Source organism: Bombina bombina, chromosome 7 (assembly GCF_027579735.1).
Source record: "Bombina bombina isolate aBomBom1 chromosome 7, aBomBom1.pri, whole genome shotgun sequence".
NCBI lineage: Eukaryota > Metazoa > Chordata > Amphibia > Anura > Bombinatoridae > Bombina > Bombina bombina.
The window spans coordinates 629,445,246-629,466,550 of NC_069505.1; the positions used below are offsets into that span (position 1 = coordinate 629,445,246).

Consider the following 21,305-nt stretch of genomic DNA (forward strand, 5'->3'; position numbering starts at 1 on the left):
TTAAAGGGTTATAAATATTTTCTTTTTTTAACTAATAAAAACATGTCATCAGCTAGGTAAAGGTTTACATATTTAATCCCACTTACTTTGATATTTAAACAAAGTTTGCTTCAGTATAAAAATTATATTTTTATTTCTCCTCCAAACGGCACTAATGACCGCCCCTAAATGTAGGCTGGGTTTTCTCATTACCTATGCAATTCCATTAACCAATAGCAGGACAGCAAGGTTCATCTAATTTACATATTTAGAACTGTGTCTTCTGATCTGTGAAGAAAACTGTCTGAAGCTCAGTGAGCAGCTGCTGCATGCACACTACTGTGCACCACTCCTCACACTAACGCTGTGTGCTCGACGCTGCAAACAGCGCACTGCACGGACCAAGCCCAAACCCCTCCAGACCGGAGAATAAAAAACTTTAAAGTTGAATATATCGGAAGGTGCCCAGGGTATTGCAGGAACAAATGATAGTGGAGCCGGCACTTCTTCCACATAAAACATATGAACCTTAAGGCTGCGACACACTGCAAGCGGAGCGGCGCGCAGCGTGTACGTGCAGCTGTGTGCACTCAGTGTGTCCTGCCTTTTCATCTCTGAGCACTCTGCTGCTTCAGGTCGCGTAGCTGAGCGCTCAGAGATGAAATATTTGATCTTCAGAAGCAGCTGCTTCGCCTCGCGCCGCATCACTTGCAGTGTGTCACAGCCTTTATTGTCACATTAATAAAACCACAGTATATGGACAATAAAGGTCATATGCTTTGTATGGAAGTAGTGCAGACTCCACATCATTTGTAATATGAGGGCAATCACATGATCTGTTTCTATTAATACCCCGCACTCTATGTTTATTTAATCTGCTCTGGCGCATGATGGATGACACGCTAACAGGCTCCTAAGCTTCACAATGAGATTTGCGCATGCGTGGGTCACAGAGAAGACAGAATGCGCATGCGGGCCGCCATGACTGTTCTATCGAGGTAGAACAGTTTGATTTGATATACATACTGAGGATCCGGAGGGGTTTGGCAGGACAAAGGTTTATTTTGGTAAATTGCAGGTAAACAAAAAAATTGCTTAAAGATGTTGTTATTTACAAAGTTTGCAATCGTGTAAAGTTTTTTTTTAGGTTTACTATCCCTTTAAGGAAACACACTGATAATATGGGATCTGTAGTTTAAAGGGATATGAAGCCCTACAGTGTTCTTTTGTCAATCAGACAGAACAGACAGTTTTAAAAAAAAATCTTATTGACTTCTGTTATGACATTTGCATTGTTCTTATGATATTCTTTGTTGAAGAGATACCTAGGTAGCTGTCTGGTGCACTACAGGAAATAGTGCTGCCATATAGTGCTCTTGCAAATGGATAACATTCTTGCAAAGCTGCTGCTATATAGTGCTCCAGACACTGCACGCTCCTCTGCTTACATTCCTGCATTTCAACAAAAGATACCAAGAGAACAAACAAAATGTCATAATAGAAGTAAATAAAAACATTGTTTAAAGTTGCTGTTCCCTGAGTCACAAAAGACAAATTTTGAGTTTTACATCAGTTAAAACATTCATTTTCATTCTGTAAATTATTTTTATATAATAATAGTGAAGAGTGACACTCAAGTAGGTTAGACCTATTTGTCTTCTATTGTCACAAATGCGTGTAGCGATAACTTACTGTGCACGTGACATGCAGCCCGTCACTAGTCACGTGCACTCCCCTAAGTGGGCGAATACACACAAGCAAAACTGTATCCTCAACACAACGTTACTGGGAGCATCTAAATCTAGTGTACAATGTCCCTTTAAATTTTATTAAAAAAAATGGAAAAAAGGGAGGGGTTATAAAACAATGTAAATACCACAATAAAGTTTACAACTGACGGACGTGAAATACATAATAAACTATAGATCTACTCTATATTCCCAGTCACTGCCTCACTAGACAGTAAAATACCATCATATTTATATAGATCTACTCTATATTCCCAGTCACTGCCCCATGAGACAGTAAAATACCATCATATTTATGTAGATCTACTCTATATTCCCAGTCACTGCCTCACTAAACAGTAAAATACCATCATATTTATGTAGATCTACTCTATATTCCCAGTCACTGCCTCACTAAACAGTAAAATACCATCATATTTATGTAGATCTACTCTATATTCCCAGTCACTGCCTCACTAGACAATAAAATACCATCATATTTATGTAGATCTACTCTATATTCCCAGTCACTGCCTCACTAGACAGTAAAATACAATCATATTAATTTAGATCTACTCTATATTCCCAGTCACTGCCTTACTAGACAGTAAAATACCATCATATTTATGTAGATCTACTCTATATTCCCAGTCACTGCCTTACTAGACAGTAAAATACCATCATATTTATGTAGATCTACTCTATACTCCCAGTCACTGCCTCACTAGACAGTAAAATACCATCATATTTATGTAGATCTACTCTATATTCCCAGTCACTGCCCCATGAGACAGTAAAATACCATCATATTTATGTAGATCTACTCTATATTCCCAGTCACTGCCTCACTAGACAGTAAAATACCATCATATTTATGTAGATCTACTCTATATTCCCAGTCACTGCCTTACTAGACAGTAAAATACCATCATATTTATGTAGATCTACTCTATACTCCCAGTCACTGCCTCACTAGACAGTAAAATACCATCATATTTATGTAGATCTACTCTATATTCCCAGTCACTGCCTCACTAGACAGTAAAATACCATCATATTTATGTAGATCTACTCTATACTCCCAGTCACTGCCTCACTAGACAGTAAAATACCATCATATTTATGTAGATCTACTCTATACTCCCAGTCACTGCCTCCCTAGACAGTAAAATACCATCATATTAATGTAGATCTACTCTATATTCCCAGTAACTGCCTCACTAGACAGTAAAATACCATCATATTTATGTAGATCTACTCTATATTCCCAGTCACTGCCTCACTAGACAGTAAAATACCATCATATTTATGTAGATCTACTCTATATTCCCAGTCACTGCCTCACTAGACAGTAAAATACCATGATATTTATGTAGATCTACTCTATATTCCCAGTTATTGCCTCACTAGACAGTAAAATACTATCATATTTATGTAGATCTACTCTATATTCCCAGTCACTGCCTTACTAGACAGTAAAATACCATCATATTTATGTAGATCTACTCTATATTCCCAGTCACTGAATCACTAGACAGTAAAATACCATCATATTTATGTAGATCTACTCTATATTCCCAGTCACTGAATCACTAGACAGTAAAATACCATCATATTTATGTAGATCTACTCTATATTCCCAGTCACTGCCTCATTAGACAGTGAAATACTATCATATTTATGTAGATCTACTTTATATTCCCAGTCACTGCCTCACTAGACAGTAAAATACCATCATATTAATGTAGATCTACTCTATATTCCCAAACACTGCCTCACTAGACAGTAAAATGCCATCATATTAATGTAGATCTACTCTATATCCTCAGTCACTGCCTCACTAGACAGTAAAATACCATCATATTTATGTAGATCTACTCTATATTCCCAGTCACTGCCTCACTAGACAGTAAAATACCATCATATTAATGTAGATCTACTCTATATTCCCAGTCACTGCCTCACTAGACAGTAAAATACCATCATATTAATGTAGATCTACTCTATATTCCCAGTCACTGCCTCACTAGACAGTAAAATACCATCATATTTATGTAGATCTACTCTATATCCTCAGTCACTGCCTCACTAGACAGTAAAATACCATCATATTTATGTAGATCTACTCTATATTCCCAGTCGCTGCCTCACTAGACAGTAAAATAGCATCATATTAATATAGATCTACTCTATACTCCCAGTCACTGCCTCACTAGACAGTAAAATACCATCATATTTATGTAGATCTACTCTATATTCCCAGTCACTGCCCCATGAGACAGTAAAATACCATCATATTTATGTAGATCTACTCTATATTCCCAGTCACTGCCTCACTAGACAGTAAAATACCATCATATTTATGTAGATCTAATCTATATTCCCAGTCACTGCCTTACTAGACAGTAAAATACCATCATATTTATGTAGATCTACTCTATACTCCCAGTCACTGCCTCACTAGACAGTAAAATACCATCATATTTATGTAGATCTACTCTATATTCCCAGTCACTGCCTCACTAGACAGTAAAATACCATCATATTTATGTAGATCTACTCTATACTCCCAGTCACTGCCTCACTAGACAGTAAAATACCATCATATTTATGTAGATCTACTCTATACTCCCAGTCACTGCCTCCCTAGACAGTAAAATACCATCATATTAATGTAGATCTACTCTATATTCCCAGTAACTGCCTCACTAGACAGTAAAATACCATCATATTAATGTAGATCTACTCTATATTCCCAGTCACTGCCTTACTAGACAGTGAAATACTATCATATTTATGTAGATCTACTCTATATTCCCAGTCACTGCCTCACTAGACAGTAAAATACCATCATATTTATGTAGATCTACTCTATATTCCCAGTCACTGCCTCACTAGACAGTATAATACCATCATATTTATGTAGATCTACTCTATATTCCCAGTTATTGCCTCACTAGACAGTAAAATACTATCATATTTATGTAGATCTACTCTATATTCCCAGTCACTGCCTCACTAGACAGTAAAATACCATCATATTAATGTAGATCTACTCTATATTCCCAGTCACTGCCTTACTAGACAGTAAAATACCATCATATTAATGTAGATCTACTCTATATTCCCAGTCACTGAATCACTAGACAGTAAAATACCATCATATTTATGTAGATCTACTCTATATTCCAAGTCACTGCCTCACTAGACAGTAAAATACAATCATATTTATGTAGATCTACTCTATATTCCCAGTCACTGCCTCACTAGACAGTAAAATACCATCATATTAATGTAGATCTACTCTATATTCCCAGTCACTGAATCACTAGACAGTAAAATACCATCATATTTATGTAGATCTACTCTATATTCCCAGTCACTGCCTCACTAGACAGTAAAATACCATCATATTTATGTAGATCTACTCTATATTCCCAGTCACTGCCTCACTAGACAGTAAAATGCCATGATATTTATGTAGATCTACTCTATATTCCCAGTTATTGCCTTACTAGACAGTAAAATACCATCATATTTATGTAGATCTACTCTATATTCCCAGTCACTGAATCACTAGACAGTAAAATACCATCATATTTATGTAGATCTACTCTATATTCCCAGTCACTGAATCACTAGACAGTAAAATACCATCATATTTATGTAGATCTACTCTATATTCCCAGTCACTGCCTCATTAGACAGTGAAATACTATCATATTTATGTAGATCTACTTTATATTCCCAGTCACTGCCTCACTAGACAGTAAAATACCATCATATTAATGTAGATCTACTCTATATTCCCAAACACTGCCTCACTAGACAGTAAAATGCCATCATATTAATGTAGATCTACTCTATATCCTCAGTCACTGCCTCACTAGACAGTAAAATACCATCATATTTATGTAGATCTACTCTATATTCCCAGTCACTGCCTCACTAGACAGTAAAATACCATCATATTAATGTAGATCTACTCTATATTCCCAGTCACTGCCTCACTAGACAGTAAAATACCATCATATTAATGTAGATCTACTCTATATTCCCAGTCACTGCCTCACTAGACAGTAAAATACCATCATATTTATGTAGATCTACTCTATATCCTCAGTCACTGCCTCACTAGACAGTAAAATACCATCATATTTATGTAGATCTACTCTATATTCCCAGTCGCTGCCTCACTAGACAGTAAAATAGCATCATATTAATATAGATCTACTCTATATTCCCAGTCGCTGCCTCACTAGACAGTAAAATACCATCATATTAATGTAGATCTACTCTATATTCCCAGTCACTGCCTCACTAGACAGTAAAATACCATCATATTTATGTAGATCTACTCTATATTCCCAGTCACTGTCTAACTAGACAGTAAAATACCATCATATTTATGTAGATCTACTCTATATTCCCAGTCACTGCCTCACTAGACAGTAAAATACCATGATATTTATGTAGATCTACTCTATATTCCCAGTCACTGCCTCACTAGACAGTAAAATACCATCATATTAATGTAGATCTACTCTATATCCTCAGTCACTGCCTCACTAGACAGTAAAATACCATCATATTTATGTAGATCTACTCTATATTCCCAGTCGCTGCCTCACTAGACAGTAAAATACCATCATATTTATGTAGATCTACTCTATATTCCCAGTCGCTGCCTCACTAGACAGTAAAATACCATCATATTAATGTAGATCTACTCTATATTCCCAGTCACTGCTTCACTAGACAGTAAAATACCATCATATTTATTTAGATCTACTCTATATTCCCAGTCACTGTCTTACTAGACAGTAAAATACCATCATATTTATGTAGATCTACTCTATATTCCCAGTCACTGCCTCACTAGACAGTAAAATACCATCATATTTATGTAGATCTACTCTATATTCCCAGTCACTGCCTCACTAGACAGTAAAATACCATCATATTAATGTAGATCTACACTATATCCTCAGTCACTGCCTCACTAGACAGTAAAATACTATCATATTTATGTAGATCTACTCTATATTCCCAGTCACTGCCTCACTAGACAGTAAAATACCATCATATTTATGTAGATCTACTCTATATTCCCAGTCACTGCCTCACTAAACAGTAAAATACCATCATATTAATGTAGATCTACTCTATATTCCCAGTCACTGCCTCACTAAACAGTAAAATACCATCATATTTATGTAGATCTATTCTATATTCCCAGTCACTGCCCCATGAGACAGTAAAATACCATCATATTTATGTAGATCTACTCTATATTCCCAGTCACTGCCTCACTAAACAGTAAAATACCAGCATATTTATGTAGATCTACTCTATATTCCCAGTCACTGCCTCACTAGACAGTAAAATACCATCATATTTATGTAGATCTACTCTATATTCCCAGTCACTGCCTCACTAAACAGTAAAATACCATCATATTAATGTAGATCTACTCTATATTCCCAGTCACTGCCTCACTAAACAGTAAAATACCATCATATTTATGTAGATCTATTCTATATTCCCAGTCACTGCCCCATGAGACAGTAAAATACCATCATATTTATGTAGATCTACTCTATATTCCCAGTCACTGCCTCACTAAACAGTAAAATACCATCATATTTATGTAGATCTACTCTATATTCCCAGTCACTACCCCACGAGACAGTAAAATACAATCATATTAATCATGTAGATCTACTCTATATTCCCAGTTACTGCCTCACTAGACAGTAAAATACCATCATATTGATGTAGATCTACTCTATATCCCCAGTCACTGCCTCATTAGACAGTAAAATACCATCATATTAATGTAGATCTACTCTATATCCCAGTCACTGCCTCACTAGACAATAAAATACCATCATATTTATGTAGATCTACTCTATATTCCCAGTCACTGAATCACTAGACAGTAAAATACAATCATATTAATGTAGATCTATTCTATATTCCCAGTCACTGCCTTACTAGACAGTAAAATACCATCATATTAATGTAGATCTACTCTATATTCCCAGTCACTGCCTTACTAGACAGTAAAATACCATCATATTTATGTAGATCTACTCTATATTTCCAGTCACTGCCTCACTAGACAGTAAAATACAATCATATTAATGTAGATCTATTCTATATTCCCAGTCACTGCCTTACTAGACAGTAAAATACCATCATATTAATGTAGATCTACTCTATATTCCCAGTCACTGCCTCATTAGACAGTAAAAACCTCTCCTTTTAATGTAGATCTACTCTATATTCCCAGTCACTGCCTCACTAGACAGTAAAATACCATCAAATTTATGTAGATCTACTCTATATTCCCAGTCACTGCCTCACTAGACAATAAAATACCATCATATTAATGTAAATCTACTCTATATTCCCAGTCACTGCCTTACTAGACAGTAAAATACCATCATATTAATGTAGATCTACTCTATATTCCCAGTCACTGCCTCACTAGACAGTAAAATACCATCATATTAATGTAGATCTACTCTATATTCCCAGTCACTGCCTCACTAGACAGTAAAATACCATCATATTAATGTAGATCTACTCTATATTCCCAGTCACTGCCTCACTAGACAGTAAAATACCATCATATTAATGTAGATCTACTCTATATTCCCAGTCACTGCCTCACTAGACAGTAAAATACCATCATATTTATGTAGATCTACTCTATATTCCCAGTCACTGCCTCACTAGACAGTAAAATACCATCATATTTATGTAGATCTACTCTATATTCCCAGTCACTGCCTCACTAGACAATAACATACCATCATATTAATGTAAATCTACTCTATATTCCCAGTCACTGCCTTACTAGACAGTAAAATACAATCATATTAATGTAGATCTACTCTATATTCCCAGTCACTGCCTCACTAGACAGTAAAATACAATCATATTAATGTAGATCTACTCTATATTCCCAGTCACTGCCTCACTAGACAATAAAATACCATCATATTAATATAGATCTACTCTATATTCCCAGTCACTGCCTCACTAAACAGTAAAATACCATCATATTAATGTAAATCTACTCTATATTCCCAGTCACTGCCTTACTAGACAGTACAATACAATCATATTAATGTAGATCTACTCTATATTCCCAGTCACTGCCTCACTAGACAGTAAAATACCATTATATTTATGTAGATCTACTCTATATTCCAAGTCACTGCCTCACTAGACAGTAAAATACAATAATATTAATGTAGATCTACTCTATATCCCCAGTCATTGCCTCACTAGACAGTAAAATACAATCATATTAATGTAGATCTACTCTATATCCCCAGTCACTGCCTCACTAGACAATAAAATACCATCATATTAATGTAGATCTACTCTATATCCCCAGTCACTGCCTCACTAGACAATAAAATACCATCATATTAATGTAGATCTACTCTATACTCCCAGGCTGTGTATTTACAGGATTACAGATGGTCACATACAGTGGGTCACATAAACAGGATTACAGTGGGTCACATATACAGGATCACAGTGGGTCACATATACAGGATCACAGTGGGTCATATATACAGGATTGCAGTGGGTCACATATACAGGATCACAGTGGGTCACATATACAGGATCACAGTGGGTCACATATACAGGATTACAGTGGGTCACATATACAGGATTACAGTGGGTCACATATACAGGATTACAGTGGGTCACATACAGTGGGTCACAAATACAGGATTACAGTGGGTCACATATACAGGATTACAGTGGGTCATATATACAGGATTACAGTGGGTCACATATACAGGATCACAGTGGGTCACATATACAGGATCACAGTGGGTCACATATACAGGATCACAGTGGGTCACATATAGAGGATCACAGTGGGTCACATATACAGGATTACAGTGGGTCACATATACAGGATTACAGTGGGTCACATATACAGGATTACAGTGGGTCACATACAGTGGGTCACAAATACAGGATTACAGTGGGTCACATATACAGGATTACAGTGGGTCACATATACAGGATTACAGTGGGTCACATATACAGGATTACAGTGGGTCACATATACAGGATCACAGTGGGTCACATATGCAGGTATACTTATGTTTCTCAGCACATAGGTCTGGGCTTTTTACCCACCCAGGGTTATGGTGCATCTGCCCTTACAGCCTCCTGAACCAATCATTGAAGCTGTAACTTTAACACTTTCATCTTTGACATTAATTAAAGGGACATGAAACCCATTTTCCCCCCATGATTCAGATAGAACGTACAACGTGTCTTTCCACTTTAATTCTATTTTCAAATTAGCTTCATTTTCTTAGTATCCTTTGTTAAAGGAGCAGCAATGCAGTACTAGGAGCTAGCTGAGCACAACAGGTGATCCCATGACAAGAGGCATTTATGTGCAGCCACCAATCAGCAGCTAGTTCCCAGTAATGCATTGCTGTTCCTGAATCTTCCTAGGTGTGCTTTTCAATAAAGGATAGCAAAAGAATGAAGCAAATAAGATACTAGAAGTAAAATTGGAATGTTGTATATAACTGCTCGTCTATCTGAATTATAATTAATTTAATTTTGACTTTACTGTCCCTTTAAATGTTTTCCAGAGAGGCATCAATTTAATAAGTGTTAGACACAGCTCGCCCACTGTTACTCATCTCTCACATACTCTCAGGCGTTTGTTTGTAATGAAGGCGCCGATACGCTGTGGCACAAGACAGGTGGAGTCACTACCGCGCTCACCTCCCCCGTCAGCACACAGATGATCTCTAGAGCGTGGTTAAACACCTTCTGCGTCCTCTTCTTGTCCATGATGGTCATCTGTGACTTAGTCAGATGCTACATGTATATCCTGCTGGGACAGGAGCTGTGTGTGAGCTGCGCCTAAATATATAATAATGATGTAAAAGAATACGTCACCATAATGTGCTCATACAAATCAATCACATAACCAAACCTCAAATCAAACCCACACAGCTGCTTACAGTCATACACCTATACTGACATACACACCTACACCCACAGACACATCTATACTGACAGACACACCTATACTGACAGACACGCCTAGACCCACAGACACACCTATACTGACAGACACACCTAGACCCACAGACACACCTATACTGACAGACACACCTAGACCCACAGACACACCTATACTGACAGACACGCCTAGACCCACAGACACACCTATACTAAGAGACACACCTAGACTGACACTCACCTATACTGACACACCTAGAACCACACACACCTATACTGACAGACACGCCTAGACCCACAGACACACCTATACTAAGAGACACACCTAGACTGACACTCACCTATACTGACACACCTAGAACCACACACACCTATACTAACAGACACGCCTAGACCCACAGACACACCTAGACTGACACAGCTATACTGACAGACACACGTAGACCCACAGCCACATCTATACTGACAGACACGTCTAGACCCAAAGACACACCTAGACCCACAGACTCATCTATACTGACACACCTATACTGACAGACATGCCTAGACACACAGACTCATCTATACTGACAGACACACCTAGACCCACAGACACACCTATACTGACAGACACACCTAGACCCACAGACACACCTATACTGACAGACACACCTAGACCCACAGACTCATCTATACTGACAGACACACCTAGACCCACAGACACACCTATACTGACAGACACACCTAGACCCACAGACTCATCTATACTGACACACCTATACTGACAGACACGCCTAGACACACCTATACTGTAAGACACCTATACTGAGACACACCTAGACCCACAGACACACCTATACTGAGACGTACCTATACTGAGACATGCCTAGACCCACAGACACACCTATACTGACAGACACACCTAGACCCACAGACACACCTATACTAACAGACACATCTAGACACACCTATACTGAGAGACACCTATACTGACAGACACACCTATACTAAGAGACACCTATACTGAGAGACACACCTATACTAAGACACAGCTAGACCCACACTGTCTAGAGTAGATCTACATAAATATAATGGTATTTTACCGTCTAATGAGGCAGTGACTGGGAATATAGAGTAGATCTACATTAATAGGAGAGGTTTTTACGGTCTAGTGAGGCAGTGACTGGGAATATACTGACAGACACACCTAGACTCACAGACACACCTAGACTCACAGACACACCTAGACCCACAGACTCACCTATACTGAGACACACCTAGACCCACAGGCACAATTAAACACATATACCTACCTGCACAGGAACACCTATACACATATACCTACCTGCATACATATACACATATACCTATATACAGTACATATACCTATATGCTGATATAACTATCTGCATACATATACACACAGACACATACCTATATACATATACTTACCAGCATACATATACCTACCTGCATACATATACCTATATACATATACCTACCTGCATACATATACATGCAGGCATATACCTATCTGCATACATATACCTATATACATATATCTACCTGCATACATATACATGCAGGCATATACCTATATACATATACCTATATACAGTACATATACCTACCTGCATACATATACATGCAGGCATATACCTATATACAGTACATATACCTATATGCTAATATAATTATCTGCATACATATACACACACACAGACACATACCTATATACATATACTTACCAGCATACATATACCTATATACATATACCTACCTGCATACATATACATACAGGCACATACCTATATACATATACCTACCTGCATACATATACCTATACACAAATACCTTCCAGCATACATATACCTACCAGCATACATATACCTATATACATATACCTAGCAGTATACATATACCTAGCAGCATACATATACCTATACACATATACCTAGCAGCATACATATACCTATACACATATACCTGTATACATATACCTACCTGCATACATATACCTTTATACATATACCTATACACATATGCAGTACCTATATACATGTACCTACTTGCATACATATACCTACCAGCATACATATACCTATATACATATACCTACATGCATACATATACCTACCAGCATACATATACCTATACACATATACCTATACACATATACCTATCTGCATACATATACCTATACACATATACTTATATACATATACCTACCTGCATACATATACCTTTATACATATACCTATAAACATATACCTAGCAGCATACATATACCTATACACATATGCAGTACCTATATACATATACCTACCTGCATACATATACCTACCAGCATACATATACCTAAACACATATACTGTACCTACCAGCATACATATACCTTTATACATATACCTATAAACATATACCTACCTGCATACATATACCTACCAGCATACATATACCTATATACATATACCTATGTACATATACCTACCAGCATACATATACCTACCTGCATACATATACATAAACACATATACTGTACCTACCAGCATACATATTCCTATATACATATACCTACATGCATACATATACCTACCAGCATACATATACCTATACACATATACCTACCTGCATACATATACCTATACACATATACCTACCTGCATACATATACCTATACACATATACCTATCTGCATACATATACCTATACACATATACCTATCTGCATACATATACCTATACACATATACTTATATACATATACCTACCTGCATACATATACCTTTATACATATACCTATAAACATATACCTAGCAGCATACATATACCTATACACATATGCAGTACCTATATACATATACCTACCTGCATACATATACCTAAACACATATACTGTACCTACCAGCATACATATACCTTTATACATATGCCTATAAACATATACCTACCTGCATAAATATACCTATACACATATACCTACCTGCATACATATACCTACCAGCATACATATACCTATATACATATACCTATGTACATATACCTACCTGCATACATATACCTACCTGCATACATATACATAAACACATATACTGTACCTACCAGCATACATATACCTTTATAAATATACATAGCAGCATACATATACCTATATACATATACCTATACACATATACACATATACCTATTAACATATACCTACCTGCATACATATACCTATACACATATACCTATTAACATATACCTACCTTTATACATATACCTATACTCATATACCTATTAACATATACCTACCTGCATGCATATACCTATACACATATACCTACCTGCATGCATATACCTATACACATATACCTACCTGCACACTTATTCTCTTACAGCCACACACATTCTATGACACACAACATATACTCACTGATTACAACATGACCCAGCACAGTCTCCTGGCTACGGCCCAATAAATGAATGACAGAAGGAAGTCAGATTTGTGAACTGGAAATGAAAGAAATGCACTACATATCCCAGATTGCTATGCATGCGTACCACCTGACCAGAGGTAGCCAATCACAGCACATGTCTTTATTATGACTGAGTGTCCCTACGGGGCTCCTCTTATTACTAGAATTGCAAAGTCTGCCTGGCAACTAGTGATATATTTGAAATGTTGTTTATTGTAATTGGTCGATATGAACCTAGCAACAAATGATGTCTGAGAGTTCCGTCTTTCAATTGGTTGTGAACAAAACAAATTAGCAGAACAAAAATACTGGAATATGTAGGACGGGAGACAGATTTCAGTTATACACCCACAGGCAGGCAGAGGCAGGGAGAACGGTAAGGAGACAGGCAGAGAGACACAGAGAGATAGATAGAGACAGGCAGAGAGAGATAGAGAGACAGGCAGAGAGAAAGAGATAGGCAGAGAGAGAGATAGAGACAGGCAGAGAGAGAGACACAGAGAGATAGATAGAGACAGGCAGAGAGAGATAGAGAGACAGGCAGAGAGAGAGAGAGAAAGAGATAGGCAGAGAGGGAGACAGTCAGAGAGAAAGATAGGCAGAGAGAGAGACAGGCAGAGAGAGATAGAGACAGTCAGAGAGATAGAGACAGGCAGAGAGAGAGAGATAGGCACAGAGAGATAGAGACAGGCATATATATATGGAGAGAGAGAGAGAGAGAGAGAGAGAGAGAGACAGTCAGAGAGTTGGAGACAGAGAGAGAGAGATGGGCAGAGAGATAGACAGGCAGAAAGAGAGGCAGAGAGAGAGACAGTCAGAGAGAGATAGGGAGACAGGCAGAGATAGAGAGACAGCCATAGAGAGAGAGAGAAGTAGTGAGATATAGGGAGACAGCCAGAGATACTGAGAGAGAGACACAGGCAGAGAGAGATAGGGAGACAGGGAGAGAGAGAGAGAGAGAGGCAGAGAGACTGAGAGAGATAGGGAGACAGGCAGAGAGAGAGAGAGAGAGAAACAGGCAGAGAGAGAGACAGTCAGAGAGAGATAGGGAGACAGGCAGAGAGAGAGACAGGCAGAGAGAGAGATAGACAGGCAGAGAGAGATAGAAAGGCAGTGAAAGAGATGGACACAGGCAGAGAGATAGGGAGACAGACAGAGAGAGAGAGATAGGGAGAGAGATAGAGACAGGCAGAGAGAGATAGGGAGACAAGCAGAGAGAGAGAGACAGGCAGAGAGAGAGAAAGAAAGACAGGCAGAGAGAGATAGGGAGACAGGCAGAGAGAGAGACAGACAGAGAGAGAAATAGAGACAGTCAGAGAGATCGAGCCAGGCAGAGAGAGAGAGATAGGCAGAGAGAGAGAGACAGGCAGAGAGATAGAGAGAGAGACAGTCAGAGAGAGAGAGATAGGCAGAGAGAGAGACAGGCAGAGAGAGAGGGAGACAGGCAGAGAGAGATAGGCACAGAGAGAGAGATAGAGACAGGCATAGAGATACAGGGAGTGCAGAATTATTAGGCAAATTAGTATTTTGACCACATCATCCTCTTTATGCGTGTTGTCTTACTCCAAGCTGTATATGCTCGAAAGCCTACTACCTATTAAGCATATTAGGTGATGTGCATCTCTGTAATGAGAAGGGGTGTGGTCTAATGACATCAACACACTATATCAGGTGTGCATAATTATTAGGCAACTTCCTTTCCTTTGGCAAAATGGGTCAAAAGAAGGACTTGACAGGCTCAGAAAAGTCAAAAATAGTGAGATATCTTGCAGAGGGATGCAGCACTCTTAAAATTGCAAAGCTTCTGAAGCGTGATCATCGAACAATCAAGCGTTTCATTCAAAATAGTCAACAGGGTTGCAAGAAGCGTGTGGAAAAACCAAGGCGCAAAATAACTGCCCATGAACTGAGAAAAGTCAAGCGTGCAGCTGCCAAGATGCCACTTGCCACCAGTTTGGCCATATTTCAGAGATGCAACATCACTGGAGTGCCCAAAAGCACAAGGTGTGCAATACTCAGAGACATGGCCAAGGTAAGAAAGGCTGAAAGACGACCACCACTGAACAAGACACACAAGCTGAAACGTCAAGACTGGACCAAGAAATATCTCAAGACTGATTTTTCTAAGGTTTTATGGACTGATGAAATGAGAGTGAGTCTTGATGGGCCAGATGGATGGGCCCGTGGCTGGATTGGTAAAGGGCAGAGAGCTCCAGTCCGACTCAGACGCCAGCAAGGTTGAGGTGGAGTACTGGTTTGGGCTGGTATCATCAAAGATGAGCTTGTGGGGCCTTTTCGGGTTGAGGATGGAGTCAAGCTCAACTCCCAGTCCTACTGCCAATTTCTGGAAGACATCTTCTTCAAGCAGTGGTACAGGAAGAAGTCTGCATCCTTCAAGAAAAACATGATTTTCATGCAGGACAATGCTCCATCACACGCGTCCAAGTACTCCACAGCGTGGCTGGCAAGAAAGGGTATAAAAGAAGAAAATCTAATGACATGGCCTCCTTGTTCACCTGATCTGAACCCCATTGAGAACCTGTGGTCCATCATCAAATGTGAGATTTACAAGGAGGGAAAACAGTACACCTCTCTGAACAGTGTCTGGGAGGCTGTGGTTGCTGCTGCACGCAATGTTGATGGTGAACAGATCAAAACACTGACAGAATCCATGGATGGCAGGCTTTTGAGTGTCCTTGCAAAGAAAGGTGGCTATATTGGTCACTGATTTGTTTTTGTTTTGTTTTTGAATGTCAGAAATGTATATTTGTGAATGTTGAGATGTTATATTGGTTTCACTGGTAAAAATAAATAATTGAAATGGGTATATATTTGTTTTTTGTTAAGTTGCCTAATAATTATGCACAGTAATAGTCACCTGCACACACAGATATCCCCCTAAAATAGCTATAACTAAAAACAAACTAAAAACTACTTCCAAAACTATTCAGCTTTGATATTAATGAGTTTTTTGGGTTCATTGAGAACATGGTTGTTGTTCAATAATAAAATTAATCCTCAAAAATACAACTTGCCTAATAATTCTGCACTCCCTGTATATATATATAGAGAGAGACAGTCAGAGAGTTGGAGACAGAGAGAGAGATAGGCAGAAAGAGAGAGACAGAGAGAGATAGGGAGACAGGCAGAGACAGCCATTGAGAGAGAGAGAGGGATGGGAGAGAGAAGCAGTGAGAGATAGGGAAACAGCCAGAGAGACTGAGAGAGAGACACAGGCAGAGAGAGATAGGGAGACAGGGAGAGAGACTGAGAGAGATACACAGGCAGAGAGAGACAGTCAGAGAGAGAGAAACAGGCAGAGAGAGAGAGACAGGCAGAGAGAGATATGGAGACAGGCAGAGAGAGACAGGCAGAGAGAGATATAGAGACAGGCAGAGAGAGATAGAGAGGCAGTGAAAGCGATGGACACAAGCAGAGAGATAGGGAGACAGAGAGAGACAGGCAGAGAGAGATAGGGAGACAAGCAGAGAGAGAGAGACAGGCAGAGAGAGAGAGAGAAAGACAGGCAGAGAGAGATAGGGAGACAGGCAGAGAGAGAGACAGGCAGATAGAGAAAAGTAGAGAGACAGGAAGAGAGAGAGACAGGCAGAGAGAGATAGAAAGAGACAGCCAGAGAGAGGGATAGAGAGAGACAGACAGGGATAGAGAGAAACAGACCGCGAGAGAGAGACACAGGCAGAGAGAGATAGGGAGACCAACAGAGAGAGAGAGATAGAGAGAGATAGAAATACACCTGACCAGAAGTAGCCAATCACAGCACATGCCTTTATCATAACTGAGTGTCACTACGGGGCTCCTCTTATTACTAGAATTGCCTGGCAACTAGTGATATATTTGAAATGCTGTTTTTGTAATTGGTCGATATGGGAAATAGGGAGACAGGCAGAGAGAGATGGGGAGACAGGCAGAGAGAGATAGGGAGACAGGCAGAGAGAGAGACAGGCAGAGAGTGATATGGAGACAGGCAGAGAGAGAGATAGACAGGCAGAGAGAGATGGGGAGACAGGCAGAGAGAGATAGGGAGACAGTCAGAGAGATAGGGAGACAGGCAGAGAGAGAGAGAGACAGGCAGAGAGAGAGACAGGTAGAGAGAGAGACAGGCAGAGAGAGATAGGGAGACAGGCAGAGAGAGATAGGGAGACAGGCAGAGAGAGATAGGGAGACAGGCAGAGAGAGATAGAGAGAGACACACAGGCAGAGAGAAATAGGGAGACAGGCAGAGAGAGAGATACAGAGAAAGACACCTGACCAGAAGTAGCCAATCACAGCACATGACTTTATAATGACTGAGTGTCACTATGGGGCTCCTCTTATTACTACAATTGTAAAGTCTGCCTGGCAACTAGTGATATATTGATAAAAAAAATATCTAAAAAGAAGGTGCCCATAGTGTAATAAGTTCAAACAGATGGCAAAGTTCATGCAAGATGGTGGAAATGCACACACAGTTGGGAAAGCACTATCAAGTGCTATACAGGCAGGCCAGAAATTTAGGAGTATGCTGGCTAACTCTCTGTCTCAAAGGCAGCAAACGTTATGTGGATGCTTCTTTCTTGAGATACATTAAAAACAAATCACCATAGCATAATATGTAAGAACATATAGTAGTATAAAGTAGGAATATATTTGGTGATGCACTGTTATAGTGCTTCAAGTGCAGGCCAGATATTCAGGAGTAGTCTGGCTAACTCATTCACTGTGTCATGAGCATCAGTGGGGAGTGTCAGTCTCAGAAGCAATAGGATCCACACGATAGCCAAAGTGTTTTCCAAATTGGTGTCAATCAGCTGGATTCCCATAAAAAAAGTGTATAAAATTCAGTCTTGATATAAAATGTTAAAAAAATACTTTAATATCAAAAACTCAGGTAGAGCGACGCGTTTCTCAGTGATACACTGTTTCATCAGGCTGGTATTGTAACAAACATTTGTATAGCCTTTTATACACATATGTTACCAATCAAAGATTGATACAAAAATAACACACTCCCTTTCACATGCCATCCCCCCTATATGATTACAAATCTGTTCTGTTCTACCCTTAATAAAAACTAAATAAAAATATAGATATTTATACAATATGTACAATGCATATGTCCCATTCTTGAGTATGTGATGTGTATTTGGAAGAGGCATGTTATATCACCGAATCCGTAGTGAAATTATTTTATATGAATATAGAATCTGAAGTAAATAAGTCAACATCTTATTCTCCTATCATATTAACTGTTTGACCTGAACCTTAAAAATGCAACTGAAATATATAAATTATTCATAATAACATAAAAAACATGATCTCTCTCTCTCTGTATAGCTTGTGTTAATCTAGTTGTCATGGGAACGTGTCCTCATTCATACAATTGGAGGGAGAGGAAAGCGTGTTATTCGCAGCCTCTATAGACTACAATATGCATATATAGGTAATAATAAAATAAAATATAACACCTAGCTTCAAACACCATTTGTTGGGTGGTGATTGAAACTTAATACTATCAGAATTATATTTGTAATATTACGAGTGAAAACAATTAAATTGGGTGAAATAAGAAGATAATATATACAATGTGCATTATAATTTAAAAATATAACTTTAACCCGATAACCTTGGTGTGTGTAAGGATTAATTAATACTTAATATTATCAGAATTATGTTTATGGTAATCCATGAACAACAATTAGATTGGTGTCCGTATTGTGTTAAAGTTGTTGTTTGCTAATTGCAACACCTTTTGTCACTTGGTATAGTAATCACGTATTTTAGTGCACCTATATACTCTTCCTAGTATTTGGTAGAGCTTATTTTTCATATATTTCATTTTAGTGATATATTTAAAATACTGTTTATTGTAATTGGTAGATATGGGAAATAGGGAGACAGGCATAGAGAGAGAGAGAGACAGACAGACAGACAGACAGGCAGAGAGAGAAAAACGCAGGCAGAGAGAGATGGGGAGACAGGCGTAGAGAGAGAGAGGCAGCGAGAGAGAGACACAGTCAGATAGATAGGGAGACAGAGAGAGATAGGCAGAAAGAGTGAGAGATGGAGACAGGCAGAGAGAGAGACAGGCAGAGAGAGATAGAGAGAAAGAACGAGAGACAGGCATAGAGAGAGAGGCAGAGAGAGAGAAAGGCAGAGAGAGAGACAGGCAGAGAGAGAGAGAGAGTCAGGCAGAGAGTGGTAGGGAGACAGACAGAGAGTAAGATAAGGAGACAGGCAGAGTGAGAGATAAGGAGACAGGCAGAGAGTGAAATAGAGAGACAGGCAGAGAGTGAGATAAGGAGACAGGCAGAGAGTGAGTTAAGGAGACAGGCAGAGAGTGAGATAAGGAGACAGGCAGAGAGTGAGATAAGGAAACAGGCAGAGAGTGAGATAGAGAGACAGGCAGAGAGTGAAATAGGGAGACAGGCAGAGAGTGAGATAAGGAGACAGGCAGAGAGTGAGATAAGGAGACAGGCAGAGAGTGAGATAAGGAAACAGGCAGAGAGTGAGATAGAGAGACAGGCAGAGAGTGAAATATGGAGACAGGCAGAGAGTGAGATAAGGAGTCAGGCAGAGAGTGAGATAGGGAGACAGGCAGAGAGTGAGATAAGGAGACAGGCAGAGTGAGAGATAAAGAGACAGGCAGAGAGTGAGATAAGGAGACAGGCAGAGAGTGAGATAAGGAGACAGGCAGAGAGTGAGATAGGGAGACAGGCAGAGAGTCAGATAAGGAGACAGGCAGAGAGAGATATAGTGAGACAGGCAGAGAGTGAGATAGGGAGACAGGCAGAGAGTGAAATAAGGAGACAGGCAGAGAGTGAGATAGGGAGACAGACAGAGAGTGAGATAAGGAGACAGGCAGAGTGAGAGATAAAGAGACAGGCAGAGAGTGTGATAGGGAGACAGGCAGTGAGAGAGATAAGGAGGCAGACAGAGAATGAGATAGGGAGACAAGCAGAGAGTGTAATAAGGAGACAGACAGAGAATGAGATAGGGAAACATCCAGAGAGTGAGATAAGGAGACAGGCATAGACTGAGCTAGGAAGACAGGCAGAGAGAGAGAGATATAAAGACAGGCAGAGAGGGTGAGATAAGGAGACAGGCAGAGAGTGAGATAAGGAGACAGGCAGAGAGTGAGA

The 21,305-nt window shown here is 39.2% G+C and overlaps 1 protein-coding gene across 1 annotated transcript in view; it reads right to left on the reverse strand.

Annotated features, from left to right (window-relative positions):
* The window catches only part of LOC128635650 (zinc finger protein 436-like), a 37,007-nt gene extending 22,809 nt beyond the window's left edge, over positions 1-14,198 (reverse strand). Inside the window, exons 1-2 of the mRNA XM_053688733.1 lie at positions 14,124-14,198; positions 10,488-10,628 (exon numbers count right to left, since the gene is read on the reverse strand). Coding sequence (XP_053544708.1) covers positions 10,488-10,565 — 78 coding nt within the window. The 5' untranslated portion in view covers positions 10,566-10,628; positions 14,124-14,198. The remainder of the gene's footprint in view (positions 1-10,487; positions 10,629-14,123) is intronic.
* Between the last annotated feature and the right edge of the window lie 7,107 nt (positions 14,199-21,305).